The sequence below is a fragment of the Mirounga angustirostris genome, unplaced genomic scaffold, assembly GCF_029215605.1.
Source record: "Mirounga angustirostris isolate CCGP_5_RB_7025 unplaced genomic scaffold, mMirAng1.0.hap1 SCAF_1, whole genome shotgun sequence".
Classification (NCBI taxonomy): domain Eukaryota; kingdom Metazoa; phylum Chordata; class Mammalia; order Carnivora; family Phocidae; genus Mirounga; species Mirounga angustirostris.
The window spans coordinates 77,679,804-77,700,318 of record NW_026991709.1 but is presented as its reverse complement, the minus strand read 5'-3'; the positions used below and the strand labels follow the sequence as shown (position 1 = coordinate 77,700,318).

At 40.8% G+C, this 20,515-nt stretch overlaps 1 protein-coding gene across 6 annotated transcripts in view; it reads left to right on the top strand.

Moving 5' to 3' along the window:
• LPP (LIM domain containing preferred translocation partner in lipoma) overlaps window positions 1-20,515 on the top strand; it is a 666,907-nt gene that overhangs the window by 285,893 nt on the left and 360,499 nt on the right. For all 6 annotated transcript variants that reach the window (XM_064582229.1, XM_064582145.1, XM_064582041.1 and 3 more), the window contains one exon: window positions 6,037-6,149. In XM_064582229.1, coding sequence (XP_064438299.1) covers window positions 6,037-6,149 — 113 coding nt within the window. The remainder of the gene's footprint in view (window positions 1-6,036; window positions 6,150-20,515) is intronic.

Genomic DNA, 20,515 nt, shown 5'->3' with positions numbered 1-20,515 from the left:
TGAGGTCAAAAAAGGTTCAAAGTCACTGTTTTAACTGCTTTGATCTGCAGAGTGACAGGGGGAAGTGGATATGGCCATCCTCATTTCATAGGTGAGGGAGGCCAAACCTGAGATGGTAGTATTGCCTTTTCTGAAGTAAAGGGTGGAGCTGGGGTTTGCGTTTCAGGTTCTAGGCTTGGGATTTTGTATTATTTTCTTTTGAACATATTTCTGTTCTCTATTTTTTACTATAAACAGAAATGGATAACTGTTTTTACTGGAAGCTTATGATTTGGTCACTGTAATTGCTTATGATTTGGCCACTGTAATTACATTTTTTTCACGTGTGTGTGTGTTCCAATCTAATCTATTGTGCACTCATAATTTAAATACTTAATTTGAAAAGGCTGTAAGTGATTTTCTTTATATATACCTTAATGTTTATTTCCTTAAACAACCAAAAAGTATCCACATAAGAAAGTGGGAGAACCAACAGCTGCCAAAGCCATGCTCCTCCCTGTGGTGAGCATAGATCTACAGCCTCATTACCTGGCAAACATGTTAGACATGCAGAGCCTCAGGCCTCACCCCACGCCTGCTGAGTCCAAGTCTGCATTCTATCTAGATACCCTTGGCCATTTGAACATTGACGTTTGAACAACATGTAAGGCATCAGGCCATTTTTTTAAAAACATCAATTGAGTGATTAAATGGCTTTCTGTGTATGTCAGTTATTCAGCTAATCTATTTACTGAGAGCATGCCATGGCTCAAATCTCATGCCAGGATGTGGAGCTAGAAAGATAAATTGTACGTGGGCTGTCCTTGTTAGGAGCTTCCGGTCTAAGTAGGAGAGAATGACCATAAACACCCAAGTGCAACCAGGTATTGGAGATGCTGTGATAGACCCTTGTGTGCTATGAGGCACACAAGGGGCTGCTATGTGAATCCCCGTGTATGCGTGCAGTGTACGTGGATGCTTGAAGAAGGAAAAGAATGATGCTTTTTCTGTTTTGTTTTGTTTTGTTTTTTTAACTATAGTAAATTAATTCACACTTCACTGATGATCTGCGTTTAATTATTCCCTTGTGTTTTTTCACTACCAGCACATGTAACTAGTAATTTTGCTAGTAAATTCTTGTTATTTTTTTCCCTCTATGGGAGCCTTGATTTGATGAAGGGAGAAGTGAGCTCTGCATTCAGGTGGGTAGATGCCTTTCATAGATGCCCAAACCATGTTACTAGGGCACCTACAGTGGCTGATAACTCAGCCCCCAGCACGTAGCCATATCCGCTTCTTCGTGCTACTGCCTTCTAACCCCTAGACTAGGAAGGGTAGCTGGAGAAAGGATGCATACCTGGGTTCTTGGCAGATTTGCCTCAGTTGCTTCTTAGGTTAATGCTATGCATTACAAGCTATTTTGTGGCAGTAAGTTGGCATAAAGTGCTCTTTGAGAGTTAGGGATATATACTTTTGCACGATTCACCCTTTAGCTGCCCCATGGTGCTATTTCCGGCACAAAGCAAAAATCTTTGGAATATTAGATGAATTCTTTGGGATCGTATGGAGCAAATTAAGTGAGATACTTCCTAGCTTCTCTCCAATGCAGAGTGAGGATCTCTTTCTAGCTCCATATTTCATTAGCTGTGTAACTTGAGTCAACTCTTTACCTGGCAAGTGAGGGATAAATGTATTTTGTATGTGGGTAGGCTTTGGATGGTGAGTAAAAAGGTAAGGAGGAAGCCAGGTTTGTAGGCATGTGGCTGTGACTACCCTCTTTTTTTTTTTTTTTTTTTAAGGTTTTATTTATCCATTTGACACAGAGAGGGAGAGAGCACAAGCTGGGGGAGCAGCAGGGAGAGGGAGAAGCAGGCTCCCCACTGAGCAGAGAGCCTGATGCGGGACTCGATCCCAGGACCCTGGGATCATGACCTGAGCTGAAGGCAGCCGCTTAACCAACTGAGCCACCCCGGCACCATACCCTTCTTCTAAAACTAAATGTTTGCATCTTAGATTTTATGTATCCTTGCATTGTTCCAGTTGCCTGATGGTGTGTTCTTTTTTGGCTTGCTTGCTTGATTTTATTCCATGCCCCTGTAATTCATGGGGTCTGAAAATTCCATCTGGATTTCCCTGGCACGCAGAGAGGAGGACAGGCCATGAACTAATGGGAAGGTCTACAGCTTAGTGTTGCTAGTTGCAAGGTACTGCAGCTGATTCCGTGCAGATGTGTTTCTCTAGGAGGGTCACCACCTGAGCTTCTGAGCCAGATGTTCTCTCATTGTTTGAAAAAATCTGCTAGAATGGAAAGAATCCCCCCCAACACAGGCACACACACACACACACACACACACTTTGTTGTTTTGTTCTTTCCATTTTGCCATCTTCCTTAAACATGGAAATTTGCCTTCTTTCTTAAGCAGACTTTTCCTGTAACTTAGAAGCATTTTCCTTTGCTTAATGGCCTGTTAAACTGGTGAACTGTAAATCAAGAGTTCTCGAAGTAGTTCTTAGTCTGATTTAAGATAATTATGAAGAGCTTTTCATTCCAACTATCTCAACTAGTTATGTTTCCCTCCAAAGGACCCATTTTCTATCCTTTTTCATGGGTGTGTCTGTTGCTTAGGCATTTGCCTGTTCCTCCACACCGTTTTAAAATGTGAGCTCCACCCCAAAGAATGAAGGAAGAGGCCTATGATGGTCAAGCTTGGAAAACTGAAAATTATGTGATAATTATTATGAGCTTATTACTAGGGCTTTTAAAAATCTTAATCTCATCTTCGCCTAGAAGAAGCAGTCTAGATTTTTGTTGTTTTCAAGTTATTTCTTTTAAAAATACATTCTTTCTTCCTTTTCTGTTCCTTTTCACCCTCCTAGGATTGTTGCCAACCTGTGCCTCATTATATATATTCAATTTTCGTGTTAGAAATATAGTCAGGAAGGATATACAGTTGACCCTTGACTGATGCGGGGGGGGTTAGGGGCACTGACCCGATGCAGTTGACAATCCTCATGTCTTCTGGCTCTCCAGAACATTAACTACTAATAGCTACTGTTGATCCTTCGGAAGCCTCTCTGATAACACAAACACTCGGCTGCACATGTTTTGTATGTTATATATGTCATATACCGTATTCTTACAAGTAAGTAAGCTAGGGAAGAGAAAATGTTAAGAAAATCATAAGGAAGAGAAAATACATGGGCGCCTGGGTGGCTCAGTTGGTTAAGCGACTGCCTTCGGCTTAGGTTATGATCCTGGAGTCCCGGGATCGAGTCCCGCATCGGGCTCCCTGCTCAGCAGGGAGTCTGCTTCTCCCTCTGATCCTCCCCCTCTCATGCTCTCTGTCTCCCATTCTCTCTCTCAGATAAATAAATAAAAACTTTAAAAAAAAGAAAGAGAAAATACATTTACAGGACTGTGCTGTACAAAATCTGTGTGTCAGTCGACCTGCGGAGTTCAAACCCATGTTTTTCAGGGACTGACTAGTTGGAAGGGACTGCAGAGACAAAAGGTTGTACTTTTTATTCTAAGAATAATTTGCTGAGAATTTGGACTGTTCATGTGGCTTTCATGGGCCTCTGTTTCTACCTTTATAATATGATCTCCAAGATTCCGTTCAGTTCTGATTCTGTTTAATGTTCCAGCAATTCTCTGTGACATAATAAAATGTGGTAAAGTATAAGAAGGTGCTTAGAAGTCTTCTTTTAAATTAGGCATGAAGAAGGCATAGGTCCGGATAGAACATTTGAACCAGCAAATTAGGCTGTGCACTAGAATTTGGTAGGACCAGTCTCCATCAACCTAGACCTCCTTTGCTGATGACTTAAGATCTCATTGTGAGCATTCTTCTCATATGTTCTAACTTTTCAAGGCAGAAAACAACTTGGTGACAATTCTTTTTATTTAACAGGTGTTAAATATTTTTTTAGTGCAGTGTTTGACCGAAGGAAGGTCAATATAGTTTCTCAATTCTGACTGCACATTAGACTCATTTGGGTTTTAAAGGAGTAGTGGCACCTGACCCCTCCTCCCCACTCCCTTTCCCCCATCCCCAAGATACTGATTTGTTTGACGTGAGATGGAATTTGGGCATCGGTATTTTTAGATAAGCTTTCTTGGTGATTCTAGTAAGTAGCCAGTTTTTAGAACTACTGGGTAGAGTTACTGAAGGTTTATGAGACTTATAACCCCAATAAGGATATGGATAAAGCATGTCTCCAGATGTGCACATCCAGAAAGGTAAGAGAAACAGAAATGTTTCTATATGACATAAGTCATTTAACATTTCTAATCCTATGGGGTCTAAAATAGGAATAATATAATACTTTGCTTAAATACAGTGGTTCTCAAAGTGTGGTCCCAGGACCAATAGGATCAGCATCCCCTGGGCGTTTATTAGAAATGCACATTCTCGGACCCTACTCTAGACCTACTGAATCAGGAACTCTGGGTGGGACAGAGCCATCTGTGTTTAACCAGACCTTTCTGAGATCCCGATGGCCTCTAAAGTTTGAGAACCATCAGCACAGAGGGTTGGAGGACTAAGAGGTAGCCTTTGAAAATCTTAGCAGTGATTGGTGCATAGTGAGAGTCCACAAAGTACTGTACTCTAAATATAGTGTGTTTGACGGCTTCGTAGTCGCAATATAGTGGGGAGCTAGATTGGACAACTACTCTTCTAATTCTAAGACTGTTATTTATAGGACAAATAGGGCCCACATGAACCATCTCCAAGGTGATTCAGAATAATGAATCCAAGCCACCATCCTTCCACTGTGCCATTTAGAGTCTTTTTTTATTGACAGCTTAAATCATGATATTTTGGTACTATCCGAGAGCAACTCATTGAGTGGCAGAACCCGCTGCCTTACCAGTTAGGTGTTGAGCATCTGAAATGCAAAGAAAAGCTACTTATCTATGAATATTGTTTATTATTATTAAAATATTATTTTTTGAAGGAAAAAGGCAAACAGAATTTTTTTTAAATGGAAGTTTCCTTTTTCCTAATAGGATTTCTTGTGAAGTATTTAAAAAAATTACATGGCGTGAAACTATAGAGCTCTTGGATTTGTATGTACACCTCAGATCTTAGAGATTAGGTGTTCTCTTACTACAACATAATGTTGGCATGCTGTGCTGGTCGGTCGGTGATGTTGAGGTTTCTCGATGTGCTGACCCCTCATAACATCCTGCCTGGATTGTATATAGATTTCAATGATGTTACTTATTTCAGTTGCTCCTGATCAGCCCTGCATGTACTTTTAGATTAGTCTTTAGTAAATCATATTGCAACCAGGTTTTTTTCTTCTCAGAAATGCTTGTTGGATCCCCACTGCATGCATGATAAAATTCAAACTACTTACTAGACATGCAACACACTTAGAAGTTTTTGGGTTTTTTTTTGTCACTGCACCTATTTTTATTACGTACTAGTATTCTTTTACATTCCCATATTTATGCTATCTTAATAACTTGCTCCTTATTCTCTAGGCCCTGGATGTTTTAACCGAGGCCTTTGTTCCGCTGTCTTTCTGCCAAGCCGACTTGGTGTCTGTATCATAATGTTCAGGGGCCCTTGTAATGCTCTGGTAAAGCCTTCCTTGCTCCCTCCCCTGGAGATAAACTTTCCTTTATCTTAGCTTCCAGAAGACTTTGTTTCTCATCTTAATATATTTTATCTTGTATTATCTTTATTTGTGTACACATTTTTTTCTTCCTCTACTTGACTGAAACTGTACTGAGGGTAAGTACCAGGTCTTACACACCTCAGCCATCCCCCACCCCAAGCACCTTCTCTGTTCTGGCTGAACATACCTGCCCCCTCTAGACTAGCTTTTATGTTACTTCTAAGTATCAGATCTGGTCCTCATTCTCTCAAAATTAAGGCTACTGATGAAACTGAAAAGAGCTATAATAGAGGATAGTTGCTCTAAGAGACAAAAAGTTATATGTCAAAGCCAATTACAAAGCGGAAAAATGGCAGCAAATGTATGTTTTTCAAGAGCGCTCCACAATTGCATCCGTATTCACTTCATGTCTGCATTTCCTTTCTGTAGGTGACTTTTTTCCACCCCCGCCTCCGCCTTTAGATGATCCTGGTGCTCTTCCATCCAGCCCTGGAAACTTCCCTCCTCCACCACCCCTTGATGAAGGTGCTTTCAGGGCACAGGTAAGGTGTGTGGTTGAAGTCACATTAATAAGCCGTGCTAGGAAGCTCCTGAATTCAGTGATTGTTTCTGTGGTGGATGAACATCTATCCAGAGCCTAAAGAGAGCTTTACAACTCACAAAGAGCTAAGGTACTTTAATGTAACATCCCCAGCTGAAGCTTCTCAGAGTTCTGCTGGCTTGCATTCGGAAGCCCCAGAAATCCTTTTACCTACTAATTTTGTTTTGAAACTCAAAGCCATTTTTTTAGGAATGTCATTTGAGAATTCCAAATTTTCTTGTTTTCCTGGGGACCCAACCATGCTTTTTTATTGCCTTGTTTCTCTATCCACAAACATTGCATTCTGCATGGCTAAGAGTGATATTTGGTCACTGCGGGTCTTAATTGGTCAGCAACATCTTTCTAGCAAAAGCACCAGCAAACCTTCTTGGGGTATTCTTTTCTCAGTGAGGTCAAGAATGCACATTATAGTATGTATTGATTATATACAAGTGTTGTGCTCCATAGAGTGTTGATTGCAAGTAACTTGGGGCTGGAATCAGAAGCAACAGTAAGAATAGTCAGTCTGTGATCATGCAGAGTCACTGGTGACCAGATGCCACCATTTAGGCATCTAAATGCTATTCATATCAGGAAGGAAAACTAAATAACAAAGTTATAGAATTATTGTTGTGTTTTACGGGTGATGATGTTACTATAACTATATAGAAGAAAGACCAGCCCTTATGTTTTAGAGAAACATCAAAAATATTTGAGGAGGAAATTAATTGTGTCTGGTATTGGCTTCAAAATAATAAGAGTAGGGAGCTGATGATTGAGAAGATAGGTGAAAGAAAGATTAGTTATGAGTTGATAATTGTTGAGTGCATGCAACACTCAACATTATTTGGTCTACCTTTATATATATTTATAGTTTCCCATAATAAGTTTTAGAGAGGAAAAGTCATGGGAACTAGTTAAATGGTTTAGTCCATTGTCTGATTTTCTTTCTTCTAAATTTCAGGTTGGGGGAGATAAAGGAAGAAATGATTCATTCATTCAGCAGATATTCCATGTGCCTGTGTGTGTGTGCACCTTTATAGCACTGGGAATTTTATAGCAAAAAGACATACAGGGTTCTGCTCTCATGAAACCCACATGTTAGTGAAACTGGTGGATGTAGACAAAATTCATACATTGATACAAAGTGCATTAGAATGAGATCAAGGCTGTGGGTTGGAGGACAGGGTGGTCCAGAGGCCTTGCTGAGAAGGGAGCGCCTAAGCAAAGATCTGGAGGCCAGGAAAGGGGAGTAACCATGTGAGTTTCTTGGGAGTATATTTTCATATAGGAGAACTTAACAGAAGAAACTTTTTGTACTATTGATAAGTTAAAATGATCACGTTGTGGTTATAACCGGTGACCTCCAATTCACTTTGGAGCCTAGATCATTTAAAATCTATTAAAAGTTTTATGTCTTAAAAATTTTGTGTCTTAGATATACATATCATGGATTTCCAAAAAAAATCTTGATTTTCCTATAAAATCTTACTGATAAAATGTAGCAAGCTTGTAAAATCAAAGCTCAGATTCCACATGGATAGGAGTTGTACAAAGTTTATATTTATTTTATGCAACAGATTGGTCCTTTGGCAAATAGAAATAACATGATTATTTTTCCTTATTTTTAGTCATTTTTTATTAACAATGAACAAAAAGCCTCTTAAATTTGTCCTTTATATACCTTTGCTCTTATTTGTTCCTGGGCTGTCCTTTACGTATTATTGAATTTACATAATTAAAAACTTCACTTAGTCTGTTTGCTCTCTTAGAATATTATAGAAACTATTTTCTTGTATTTTGAATCTTTAGTTCTAAAAAGCTTCTTTGACCTTGTGACAGAAGACTTAAGTTTGACTGCTAGTTGAACAACTTATTCTAGTTATGTGTTTTTGTTTTATTTTTTTTAAGATTTATTTACTTATTTTAGAGAGAGAGAGCTCACAGAGAGCAGGGGCAGAGGGAGAGGGAAAGAGAAGCAAGTAGACTCTGCGTTGAGCTTGGAGCTCCACGTGGGGATTGATCTCATGACCCTGAGATCAGAACCTGAGCAGAAACCAAACATCTGTATGCTTAAATAACTGCAACACCCAGGTGCCCCTCTAGTTACATGCTTCTGAACAGGACATACTACGTCCAGTTTTTCTTATAATTAAAATAAGGTATCTGCCTACCTCTAGTGACTAGATGAAATACAGATGGATTTGAAATTGCCAAGCTATAATGGCTATATGGATATTTTGATGTCATAACTATTACTATGTAAATATAATAACAGCAGTAATAATAAGGCTTTCCCAAAAGATTTAATTAAGAAAAATCCAAACCTGTACTTTCATAAAAATTACAAATACTCTTTTCCTTTATGGACCTTGTCCTGATAACTATACTAAAACCATGACTTTGTTTTTTATTTTTTTTTAAATTTTTTAAAGATTTTATTTATTTTGCAGAGAGAGTGAGAGACAGAGACAAAGCATGAGCAGGGGGGAGGAAGCAGAGGGAAAGGGAGAAGCAGACTCCCCGCTGAGCAAGAAGTCTGATGCGGGGCTTGATCCCAAGACCCCGGGATCATGACCTGAGCTGAAGGCAGACGCTTAACCAACTGAGCCACCCAGGCACCTCCATGACTTGTTTTTTTAACAGGAAGGAAATAAAAAGCTGGTTGCCATGTTGGCTTATGTATTTTGCAAAATAGAAGGAAGGTAAAAAATAAAACCGAGTTTGCCAAATGGGAAAGTGCAGATCTGGTAGGAGAGGCATGTTATTCTTGAATATATGGAAGATTGCGCAAGGGCAAAAGAAAACAGGCACGCCCTTCTCTTGTGTGAGAGTGGTAGTGACTTGGCCCTGCTCTAGCCATATTTGAACCACCTTGGAATATGAACTATAAGAAAGCCCAAAGTAATATAGTCACCAGAGACAATTTTGCACTTTTTCCTCTCGGCCATGGTGAAACCTCGTGTTGCCAAGTCCAAATTATAGCTGGTAAATGTGTGTTTTTATGTAGAAGTCTGTTTATGTTTCCAGCCAAATTTTCAGGTCAGCGTCAAAAGAATGTCTATGAAGTCTGACTATAAGAATTATAAGATTTTCAGCACTGAAAGGGACCTTAGAGATCATGTAGTCCAACCCTGGCGCCAGCCTTTAGTTACAGCCTCTTCAAGGATTTGCTAAATGAATTAATTCCCTGTGTTTGCAAATGGGGAAACTGAGTCCCAAGAAGGTAGGGATCCTCTAATCCATACCTGATTTTGAGGAATCTTGAGTTCTGGGCTTGTCACCTCCTGTTGCATCAGATGGCCTTGCACATTGCACATGGTTTTGCGTTAGTCCTCCAGCCTGTAAGGCTCTGACGTTCACACGAGGGCATTACAAGCTTTTATGTGGAAGAACCAGGTGCTGCTGGGGTTTCGCTTGGTGCCCTGAATTTTTGATATCTGCTAGGCACATTTATTTATTTATTCATTTTTGCAAAAGGCAAATATTTAATGTCAAACATTCTTATTTTGAGATTTTTTTTTTTTTTTGAGAAAAAAGATGAGTCTTGGAAATCAAATGAGGGCTTTATCTTTTCTTTTCCATCAGGATCAGTTTGACCTCAGTACCTGTGAGGTTTGGGAGTGACCAGTTTAGTGGCCCATTATGAAATGAATACCTTCTGTAAGTCAGGCACATACACTAGGGATTGTAGCCTTAGAAGTTGGCATCATGGTTCTAGTGCCTGGAGTCTTGACCTTGGGACTGTATAGCATTGTTCCGATCTGATGCCACAATAATTTGTTCTTATTTCAGCCAGCTAATGGGCAGGTCTGTAGTACCGCTTAGAGTAGTTTCACTGGGGGAGAATGTCTCATAGAATTTCAGCTTTACAAGTGAATTAGAGATCATAATTTAAGTCCCTTTCTTTTGTTTGGACCTCCTTATTTTTTTTCCAGTTGAACAAAATACTTATGGATGACTATTGCAGGTGAGGTGATGTTGAAAGATAAGGAGATGATGGATCCCATACAGTACCTCTGAATCAAGTTTGGGAGATGCACATATACACAGCTTTTAAACTAAGGTGTTCTGTTGTAAATTATTCCTTAGTCACCACACTCTGATCTGAGTCCTCAGTTGTAGTAGAGGGTGGGGGAAATAAATTAACTGGCTGGAGATCTCAAAGAAGGATTTTCGGAAACAGTTTCCTTTGGCCTGAACTTTGATGGCCAGGTAGGACCTTAATTTTCAGACTGGGGTCGGGGGGAGAATAGATCTTTCAGCAATAAAGTAACAAAAGTAAAATTATTGAAGGAAAGCACAAAGTAGTGTGATAGGCCTGCATTCCAGACTGGAATTTGCCCTTTATTCCGAAATCGTCGATAGTTTACTGTGGATGTTTGTTAATGTTTTAATTATAAGGGTGACCTCCCCATATCTGTTGTTGGATGCCATGTGGGTGCTTTTAACACCTCATCAGGCATAACCTGTTGCACTTGTGGGAAACACCATGCAGACAGCTCTGAGATGTCTGGCACACTTCCTTGAGCTCTCAGGGGCTTGTCTCCTGATACCTGATGGCTTGGAGTTCAGGTGACTGCTTTTAATGGCCCATTTTCCTAACATCTATGCTTGACTTTCTAGGCAATGGCTCCTCACTGCCTCTCTCTGTGAGCCAGTCCCCTAGCTTGCTTTGACTTGCCCCCTCGGGTTTTCATCTCCCCTTTTCCGTTCATCCTGGCAGGATGGCCAAGGCTGCATTTGTCGCTGTCACTCCAGTCCCTCCACCTTAGAAAACAGACCGTGGTGCCTGTCACCGGTTACTCCCTGTGTTAAAAACTTTTTTCTCTTATGGAAGTGAAATTTGTCTCTTTATGACTTCTTCCCAGTGATTTTCTTCCTACCCTTTTAAAGCCCGGCATACCTGCAAAGGGACTCTCAGGCCAGGGGAGAGATAAGTGAAGTCTGCCTCAAGAAGTTGATCATTAAAGCTGCCGAAAGAGGTGACTTTTCCGAGGACCGAGTGAGAACAGTGTAACGTGAGCTCTGCACTGAACTTGGGCCAATGCCCAGAGTTAATTGAAAAGAGAAGGAAGAAGGAAAATCTCTGAAATCATTTATGGTCTTGTCTTAGTCCATCTTTAGAAGTTTGTAGGCCAACTCATTTCTGTTCTTACGAAGACATTTTCAGAGCCCATTTATGTACATGGTGGATGGTAGATTATCATCAGTTATCCGCTTAAATCAATAATAATTTTAAAGTCTATCCTGGTTTTAGCATAGCTGGCACTGGATTCTGTGTCTCGTGACTCTTGGTCTAGTGCGATCATGGTCACGGGTGTGGAATGACAGATTTTTACTTGTAGACACAGAGGACTCAGGCCCTCAGCCATGACCACCTTCTTTCATGGCACCCACAGAAATAGGCAGCGGGACTTGCTTTATATGGCTTTGACATACCCTATCGTAGAGGTCCTTCCTTCCGCTGCCTGAGCGTGTGCTGAGGCAGCAGGGGCCTAGGCAAAAAAAGGAGATCTGGGCTGTAGCTGTAAAGTCTAAGAGTAGAGGTAATGGGCAGTCCTGCCAGAACAAACCCGAAATGGTCAGAAGCTCTAATCCACTTGGAAGAGCTTGTCCTTTCTTTACAGTGAGAAGACAGGCATATCTTGATCCATGAGAACAGACCGAAGGAGTGATTGAGATGCTTCTTTCTTCCTGGCCCTTTCCCTTGTTCCCGGGGCCTCGGGTTAGCAAGCCCTAGTTGGTTTGTAGGGTTGTTCATGACCTCGGCAACAGCAGCAGCTTCATGACTCTCTCCTCTTCTGGTCTGCGCTGGTAGGTCAGTGTGTGTTTAGCAGGGCCGGGAGGTTCTTGGGCTTTGGTTAATGCGATTTTCTCCAAGTAAATTTCAAAGGTTTCCTGTTTGCTTTTCTCCCCGAATCATCATCTCCTTGGGTGTTCGGATGAGCCAAGAGAGATATTTTTGGTGTCTGAACTTACAAGCCCTTCTTTGAAAGTAGCAGGCCTGGAGCCCATAAGGGTATTTTAATATTTCATTTAGCAATTTGAATCTTTTTCATGGAATGTCATAGTTTTCTCTGCCTTATTTCTTAAGGACCTATTTAAAGAGGTAAACCTTTTCCTGGGGATCAGGAGTGGAGTGTGTACACACACACAAACACACACACACACACACGCTCATTCACACTTATCAACCCGATTACCACTGCCACCGCCACCTTCAAGTAACCCAGGGCATCCGTCGTATGCTTTCTGCAGGGAAGGACTGAGGAATCGCTGGACAAGACGAGTCCTCTGGGGAAATTAGTTGTGGTCAGTAATGCTGTAGGTCAGGGTAACCGATGAGGTCAGGTTTGCTCTAGCTCTTGAGCTTCTTAATAGGGAGTAATTGGCCATATTTGCATATTTCAGAAAATGTTCTTTGCCCAGAGACAAGTGAAGAAACTGCAGTTGGTCCTTTCTGAGTCAGTGAAAGTGTTTATCCCATTTTGTCTCTCCCATCAAGAATCTTTGCGATTTCTTCAAATCTCTCATACGCTTAGTTATTTTTTAATGTGTTTTGTCTCTTAATGTAAATAAATCAAACAGTATAGATCAACTATTTCAATCATGTTTCTCTATCAGGGAAAAATTATGATATCTCTACCCATATCTACACCATGTGAGGTTTGAGCATTCTCCTTCCTGATGCATCCAAAGGGTTATTAAGACAATTTGGAGAATGTGCTGTAGTATTTTAATCTCTTTTGAAAGGATCATTTCTCACATTAAATTGTATCACCACATTATTAATAACTTACAACTTTTACTCGTTTACTGCAGTGTCGTGTTTGCTGTTTCTCCTTCTTGAATTCACGTCCTGATTCTTTTCTGTTCTTTTTTTTCTCTGCCATTAGTACTTTTTCAAGTAATTTTTTGGGGGGTGGAGGAAGCCTGCATGGATGACCTAGCTCCTGAGTTCTTACAGATCTGAAAATGATTTATTTTTGCTTTCATATTTAAGTAAAAGTGGCTGCAGGTAGAATCCAGTGTCAGATTTCCTTTATCAGTATTCAATGAAAATTTCTATACTATCACTTTAGTATCATTTAGTGTTGCTGGTGAGAAATGAGCATTCAGTGATCTGTTTGATTGAAGGAGTCAAATTTTTATTTAGCTAAGATGGGCTTTCTTGTGTTATTGGGAAAAAAAGCACTTTAACTTTTTGTTTGCCTTTTTCTTCCTTACAGAGCCCCTGTTTTATGATTTTGGATTTCTTCTCCATTCTTCATGCTGGTATTCTTTTTCAGTAGTTCTGCCTTCTGGAAGAATCCCCACTGCTTGCTTCCTTTCTTTATTTTTTAACTTTTTGTAGTGATATTCTGCTCCTGACTTATAAATGCTATATCCACCTGAATTTAGGGAAGGGAATGTGGTGGGAGTGGCTCTGGATCTACTGTTCTGGTAGACCTAGCTGACCTGTACTCCAAACTTTATCTTTTATCTTGATCAGGAATATATAGTCCTTTAAATAGCATGGTGACCACAGAGTGGGTGTCTGTATCTGTTCTTCACCCTCTGTGTGTAATTAGGGGAGACAGGCCAACGAAAGGGTTTCCCTTGGATACACAGACCAAGAGCAGACCAGCAAGCTTTACTGGAGCCTTCAAGGCTATGCATTAGCTGTGAGGATTCCCAATTGCACTTGCCACATAGATGCTAATTGAGGACAGCAGATGGCTTGGGGGGGGGGGCGGGTGGGGAGGTCTCTGGTGAGTTCTCCAGGCTTATCCATTCCTTCCATCACTATTTACCTCCATCCATACTTCTCAATGACTATGTCACCCGGAGTGTCAGGGAATGCGGCAAAGAACTTTTTATTAGAAAGGATGAACTCATTAAGTGATTTTACTGCTGTTATGACATTCTGTACTCCAAACATCCTTCCCCAAGAGGCTCCCCCACCCCCTCACCCTTCTTGTTGTGACAGCTCAGAGTCAGCTATTAAAGTCGGGTGTTGCTACCTTTTGTTTTTTATCTTAAGCTCACTCTCCTGCCCTCAAGGGTTTCACCACGGAAGAGCCCTCCTTGGTTGCATCATCTAAACCAAGTCAAGCTCTAGGGATAACGTAGTATGATGGCGAACACTGTCACTGCAGGGTCCAGACACCTGGCCCCTCACTCACTAGCTGTATGCTGATGGCCACCCTATTTAACCTTTCCATGCCTCAGTTTGCTCATCTGTAAACTGGGCATAGTACTGAACCTACCTCTTTGGATTGCTGTGAGGTTTCAAAGAGAAGATGCACAGAGAGAACATAGTATGTGCTTGACTTAGGAAATGTTTACTGTTGATGTGATCACTGTTGGGCAATTCTGGGCTAGTGGGCCTCTGTACTGAGTTCTGCAACAGTTGTCACTGTCTTTGGTTTGCTTCTCCAAGGTTCACTGGTAACCCCACTCCTTGCTCCTATATGCTTGGCGATTTGGGGTCTTTTGCTAAAGATACACTTCCACAAACTCTCTGGAAAATGAATTACTGGATTAACGATGAATCTTTTTAGATCTCTTATAGCTCTAAATTCACTGCTTTGGTAATAAAATGTCACCTCTTTATAACTTCACAGTGATTTACAAATTGCAAAATACTTTATATTATCTTACCTGATCTTCACATATAAAAAAAGAAACAGATATATTTTAACCAATTAAAAAAAAAATTAAGGTCCAAGTTGTTGAGGCAACTTTTTTAGATCTCACAAGTGTCATGGAAGCAGTGATTTATTTTTAAATGGACAAAAACAAAAACAAAATGTATTTTGGGGACTTTTAAGCCTCTTGGCTTAGTATCAATTCCCTTACAAATGAGAGAAGGCAGATCTTTTTGAATTCTCAAAAAGCAGCCAAAGTCATCAACAATATGTGTTCATGGCTGGTGGCCAGGGGCCACTGAGATAGCTTTCTGTGCAGTTCTTTAGTGGAAATAAGCACATCTTCCATCCTAGCCTTCGACATATTCTCTGACAATCCCCTCACAGATTGTACCATGTTCTTTTTATCCATGGATTTGGTAGGAGGCTCTATTGGGCTCACAAATCCTTTAGTTCCTTTGTAATTTACATAATCCACTCAACATGGGCACAAAACAACTTGATCTGAAAGAAGGGGTAAAAGAGGGAGTAGAAGATGCCAAGACCGAAAACCCAGGGCATTAACTCAGATTTTATTTTTGAAACTCCCAATGTTTTGGGAGATTTTCTGTGCATAACTGATTTTGCTTGATCCATTCAAAAGTCAAGTATTTATGCATCCCAACTTGCTAATTTACAACATATTATTGCGTGCAATACTTAACGCCAGTTTTGAGGGGTTCCGCTATTCTTATCATTTTATCCTTAGCTTTTGTGAGTTTGACCTGTCCAAGGCCCGCAAATTCCATAAATTCCAAACTTGACTTGGAGTGTCTTTTGTTTTGTTTTGTTTTGTTTTTAAATAAAAGATTTTGATACACTTGATCTCACTTGAGCCTTTAAATAACTTATGAAAGGGGAAGGGTTGGGATAATCTCCATCTTGTGCAAGTGAAGGAGCTGAGGCTCAGGGAGGTTAAGTAATATTCTAAGTTTCCATGGTATTAAGTGTCCCAGGCAGGGATCAGACCCTGAGTCCTGTCAGGCCATTTCTTTCACCCTCTCTCTGTCTCTCTCTCGCCATCGCCGCTTTATTGTTACTTTTCCTTTATATTCTTTTTCGATGAATGGCACAAAACACCAATTGTCACTTTCCTCTCCACATTCTCAGTATGTGGAAGCTCTTCCTCTTATATGACTTCTGTTGTAGAATTCTCTATGGCAATATTGTCTTCAGCCTCTCCCCCCTTCCATTGTCTGCATCTTTATGGATTGTAAGAATGTACTGTGGTATTAAAATATCAGGAAGAGGGGCGCCTGGGTCACTCAGTCTCTTGATTTCAGCTCAGGTCATGATCTCAGTCAGGGTGGTGAGATCCAGCCCTGCCTTGGGCTCTGTGCTCAGTGCGGAGTCTGCTGGAGAATCTCTCCCTCTCCCTCTCCTTCTGCCCCTTGCCCCTACTCAAATAAATAAATCTTTAACGTATGGGGAAAAATGTTTATAAACCTTTAAAATGGAATTCTTTCCATAATTTTTTTGTTTGTTTTTATATTTATTTTACCAATAAACTTTAGTAAAGATAACAATTTTTATTACGGTAGAAAACGAGTAAAATTGATGGTACCTGGTAGATAAACTGCTTCTATGGCAGTTTTTTGAAAGGGGAAATGGGAGTAACACAAGACAGGCAGATTCACATGATAAGAAATGTGATTTAGCTATTATTTTTAGAAGTAAAGGATTTGACTAATGAGCCCCTCAATAAAACAAAAGAGAGAGTGAGAGAGAGAGGAAGACACAGGAGGTGGTCAGAGTCTTTTCTTTGCCCATAATTTGTATTATTCCTTCCAGTGCTTAAAACAGTCTGTCTCTGCCCTAAACCACCTTCTGTTTTGAACCATATGTGATATATCAAGATGATACGTGATTTGGGGCAGACCATTCCTTTTTTTTTTTTTGGTAATATTGTTTCAACATCCTTGAGCATTCATTCTTTCTATTAGCAACTATATCACCCCCACATTAAGAGCAATAAATTACTGCATGGTCTTTCAGTGTTGTAGCTGATGTCTTGAGAGTATTGAGAGGAGAAGGGCCAACTATCGCTGGGGCAGCCCTCGCTGACTACATGAGCACTAAAGACTTCGGAGGACCTGTCCCAGAGCTTCATAGAGTACCTGGCTGGCTCAGGCTTAGGTAGTCCATGAAGAGATGATCAAACAAGTAAATAAAAAACATGGCCACCAGAAGAGTCTTTCACGATGCACATTCAGGAGACTTCATCATTTTTATGATCATTTTATCTCAAGCCATTTTGTAGGTGGAAATGTGCCTGGAGGATTGATTTCATTTCCTTTTCACTCCTTGAGAGTCATACAGTGTCACTTTAGTAATTCTTTCCTGACCCATTGGGGATAGAGACCAGTTTTGGGCCATGGCAACTACAGAGAGGTATTTTCATAGAGTTACAGATTCATTAAATAAGAGTCTCTCCTAGCCTTCCCTCCCAGCCTGCCATGTTTCTCTCTGTAAACTGGGACTTAAGCCATAGTCTTAGGATCAATTGAAGTAATTTCAACTCTATTGAAATGGCCCTTGTCCATGTTTGCCACATCCTCTGAGCCCCCAGTGACTGTTCCTTTTCTGACATCTTCTACCTCTCTCAGGTAGGTGATACTTGACTCGAGCCTCCTCACTTCCTCCTTCAATTTTCACAAAACAGAACTCTGAGTTCCCCTGCTGGATCTGCGACAATTCCTTTTCTCTCTCCTGTACCAGATCCCCCTTCTTTTTTCATCTCCCCCTAAATTTAGGTGCCCACTCAGTGTTCTCCCTGTTGACATTCTGTCTTCTCTCAATAGAAGTCATAACTCTGATAGAGTCAACTTTGATCTCTGTTTATTTAATGACTTGAATTGGTTATGACTTTTTTCCTTAGACAACTGCTGTGCCATTTATCATAGAGTCTTTCCACAGGAAAACCTTCTGTCTCTCCACATTCAGTATGTCCCAGAGCAACTCATCGTCTTACACCAAGGCTTCCACTCTGTTAGAAGTAGCACCATATTTTCTATTCTTCCGAATTCGAAACTCTGGTCATTGCCGGTATGTCTTACTTTTTTAATATTATCTCTTACCAACATCTCATATTTTTTGGTTCAAAAAAACTCTCAGGTTTGATCTCATCTCTTTATTTTCCTATTCATTATCCCAGTTTCTTCCTTCTCTGAAACACAATAGACTCATTGCTTTGATTCTTTTTTTATTTTATTTTTTGGGTTTTTGTTGTTGTTTTTCTAGTCCAGCTGCATATCCCTAACCAATTAGTCTTCAAAAAATGTTATTTTTCTTCCTTTGCATTTTTATTGTTTGCCACATTAAATTTCTTTTCTTAGTTGATTTTCAGAGTATTCCATGACCTCCCTCACCCTTTAAAGCACACCTCATCTCCCACTGTGCTCTTCCCAGTCTTTGTTCTTGTTAGACTGATGTCCTCATTGTCAGCTTCCCATGCTGAGTTAATTTTCCTTGTGTCATCTTGCTGCCTGAAACATCCTCATTTCTCACCTGATCAGAAATCCTTCCCATTTTGAAAGCCAAATTCAAACCTGACTTTCTTCCCTGTAGCTTCTGATGCCACCAGCTCACCCCAGTCCCTCTCTTCTGTTTTCTCAGACTCTGTTGACTGGGTAATGTGGTGTCGTGACATGATCCCAGGGTTTAGTGCCAGGAAGCTGTGCTCTGTTGCTTACCAGTTGCATGACCCATCTTCACATGCAAAATGGGAATCATGACACATTCTTAGAAAGTTATTTTGAGGATTAATTAAGATAAGGAGTAGAGAGTATCCAGGGGTATCTATTTTGTAATCATGGCTACAATGAATCAGTTAATGATATTTCATTTTGCTAACATTTAATATATGTCTCTTTGTGGACTGATGTAATTACATCATGTACATTAATATTACCTCCAAACTATATATTATAAAACCAGAATTAAAATATGAGATGGAAGAGACCTGTAGAAATTATTGAACATCACAAATCATAGAGACCCAGATTTGAAAGGGTCCTAATCCAGCCCGTCTTTCTTGTGAAGAGGAAATGAGGGGAGGGCTAGCTTTTTTAAGTGAACCACCGAAAGTGACACAGTTAGTATGAGACCCGGCCCCAACCCCAGCTGGAGGGTTCTGGACTCAAAGGCTTAACCTCATTCAATTATCCTCCTGTTCATTCCCCTTTTAGAAATGGTCTGAAGGCTGGGTTACCCTTCATATTCCTCTGTCACCCAAGTCTGTATCTCACTGAGGGATATCTGGTTGATGTTTGTGGATTGATTGATTGATTCATTCATTCATTCTTTGTCTTGGCAATAGGAGTTTTCTGGAAACATCTATGGAATATGCACCATACATGGGCTTATCACTCTTTTGATGCTCTTGATGCTCTTGTAAACAAAACTGTTCGACTCATACCACTTCAGTGTACTGGCTTGGGGTGGTGGGGAAAGGAAGTGGGAGAGGAAGTTCTATACATCTTGAGCAAATCAAGCTTTTCTATTTTTAGTCCTTGCTACTGTTTGGAAAGTACAGCCCCTGTTCATGGCCGTCTGGCTTGTGTTTCCTCAGTGCCATTTCAAAAGCGGGAAAAATAAATATGGGAATTTTTTGTAGTGAAAATAGTTACTCAGTGAAATCACCGAAGTTCCTTCTTTTTCTCTTGATGAAACCTCAAACCCACTAGTCACAGATTCCTCAACCTCAACTATGCATGTCAAAGGCTCATGCAGAGCTGGAGACAGGAGTCAGCAAAACCTCCGGGAGCAAGATGTGCTGTGTTGTGCGTGTGAGAGACAGAGCAGGGAAGGCACCGGATGGAATGGTGACACTCCTTCTTGATCACTGGCTGGCTTGGCTGGCTACCAAATATGGTCCCCTGGAGAAAGTTGAACCCTGAACCGCATAGAGACACAGCTTTATAGCCCTTGCTTTAGCTAGTCCTTCTGCCTGAGTGTCTCTCTGTCTCTCTGTCTCTCTCCCTGCTCTGTCTTTGGTAAACATTCCCTGATGGTCTTACAGCCACTCCCCTAATTCAACTAGATGGATTACTTCTCTTTCAGTTTAGATGACAGATTGGGGGCTTTTTCCCAACCCGAGGCTATATTAGGGAATGATAACCTTATGAAAAAGAGTGAAGTGACCTGATCTCCAATCAGATGGATTTCTACAGGATAGCAGGACTTGACTTGTGGGAAGTGTCAAGGGTAGAATGGCTTGGAGTTGACTGCAAGAGTCTGATGAGGCCGCTGAGGGCCTGAACTGGGGCACCCTGGTGAAGGGGAGCTGGAGTCCAGAGCCATATGGGGGGGGTGGTTGGGAAATGGAGTGGTCCCAGAGGCTTGCAGCATCCTGCCTTTCTTCAGGGGACAGAGATTTGCCTCCTGTCCTAGTGTTTGCCAAAGAGGAGGATCCTCTGAAAAATCGGTGCTCTGAGGCAAGTGAGCTTTACTGGAGGAAATGTGGATGCCACTGAGCAAAGAGTGCCCTCATTAATGAGAGGGTCTGTGCCGTCTCTAGACGTAAACAGCTCTGCCTAGATCAAATTGTGGCAGCAGGGTGAGAAGAATACAGCGCTGTAATTAATGCTAATTGTGGATATTGCTGTATTGTTGTCATTGTTTTTTAATTGAATATGTATTAAGCTCCAACAGGGTG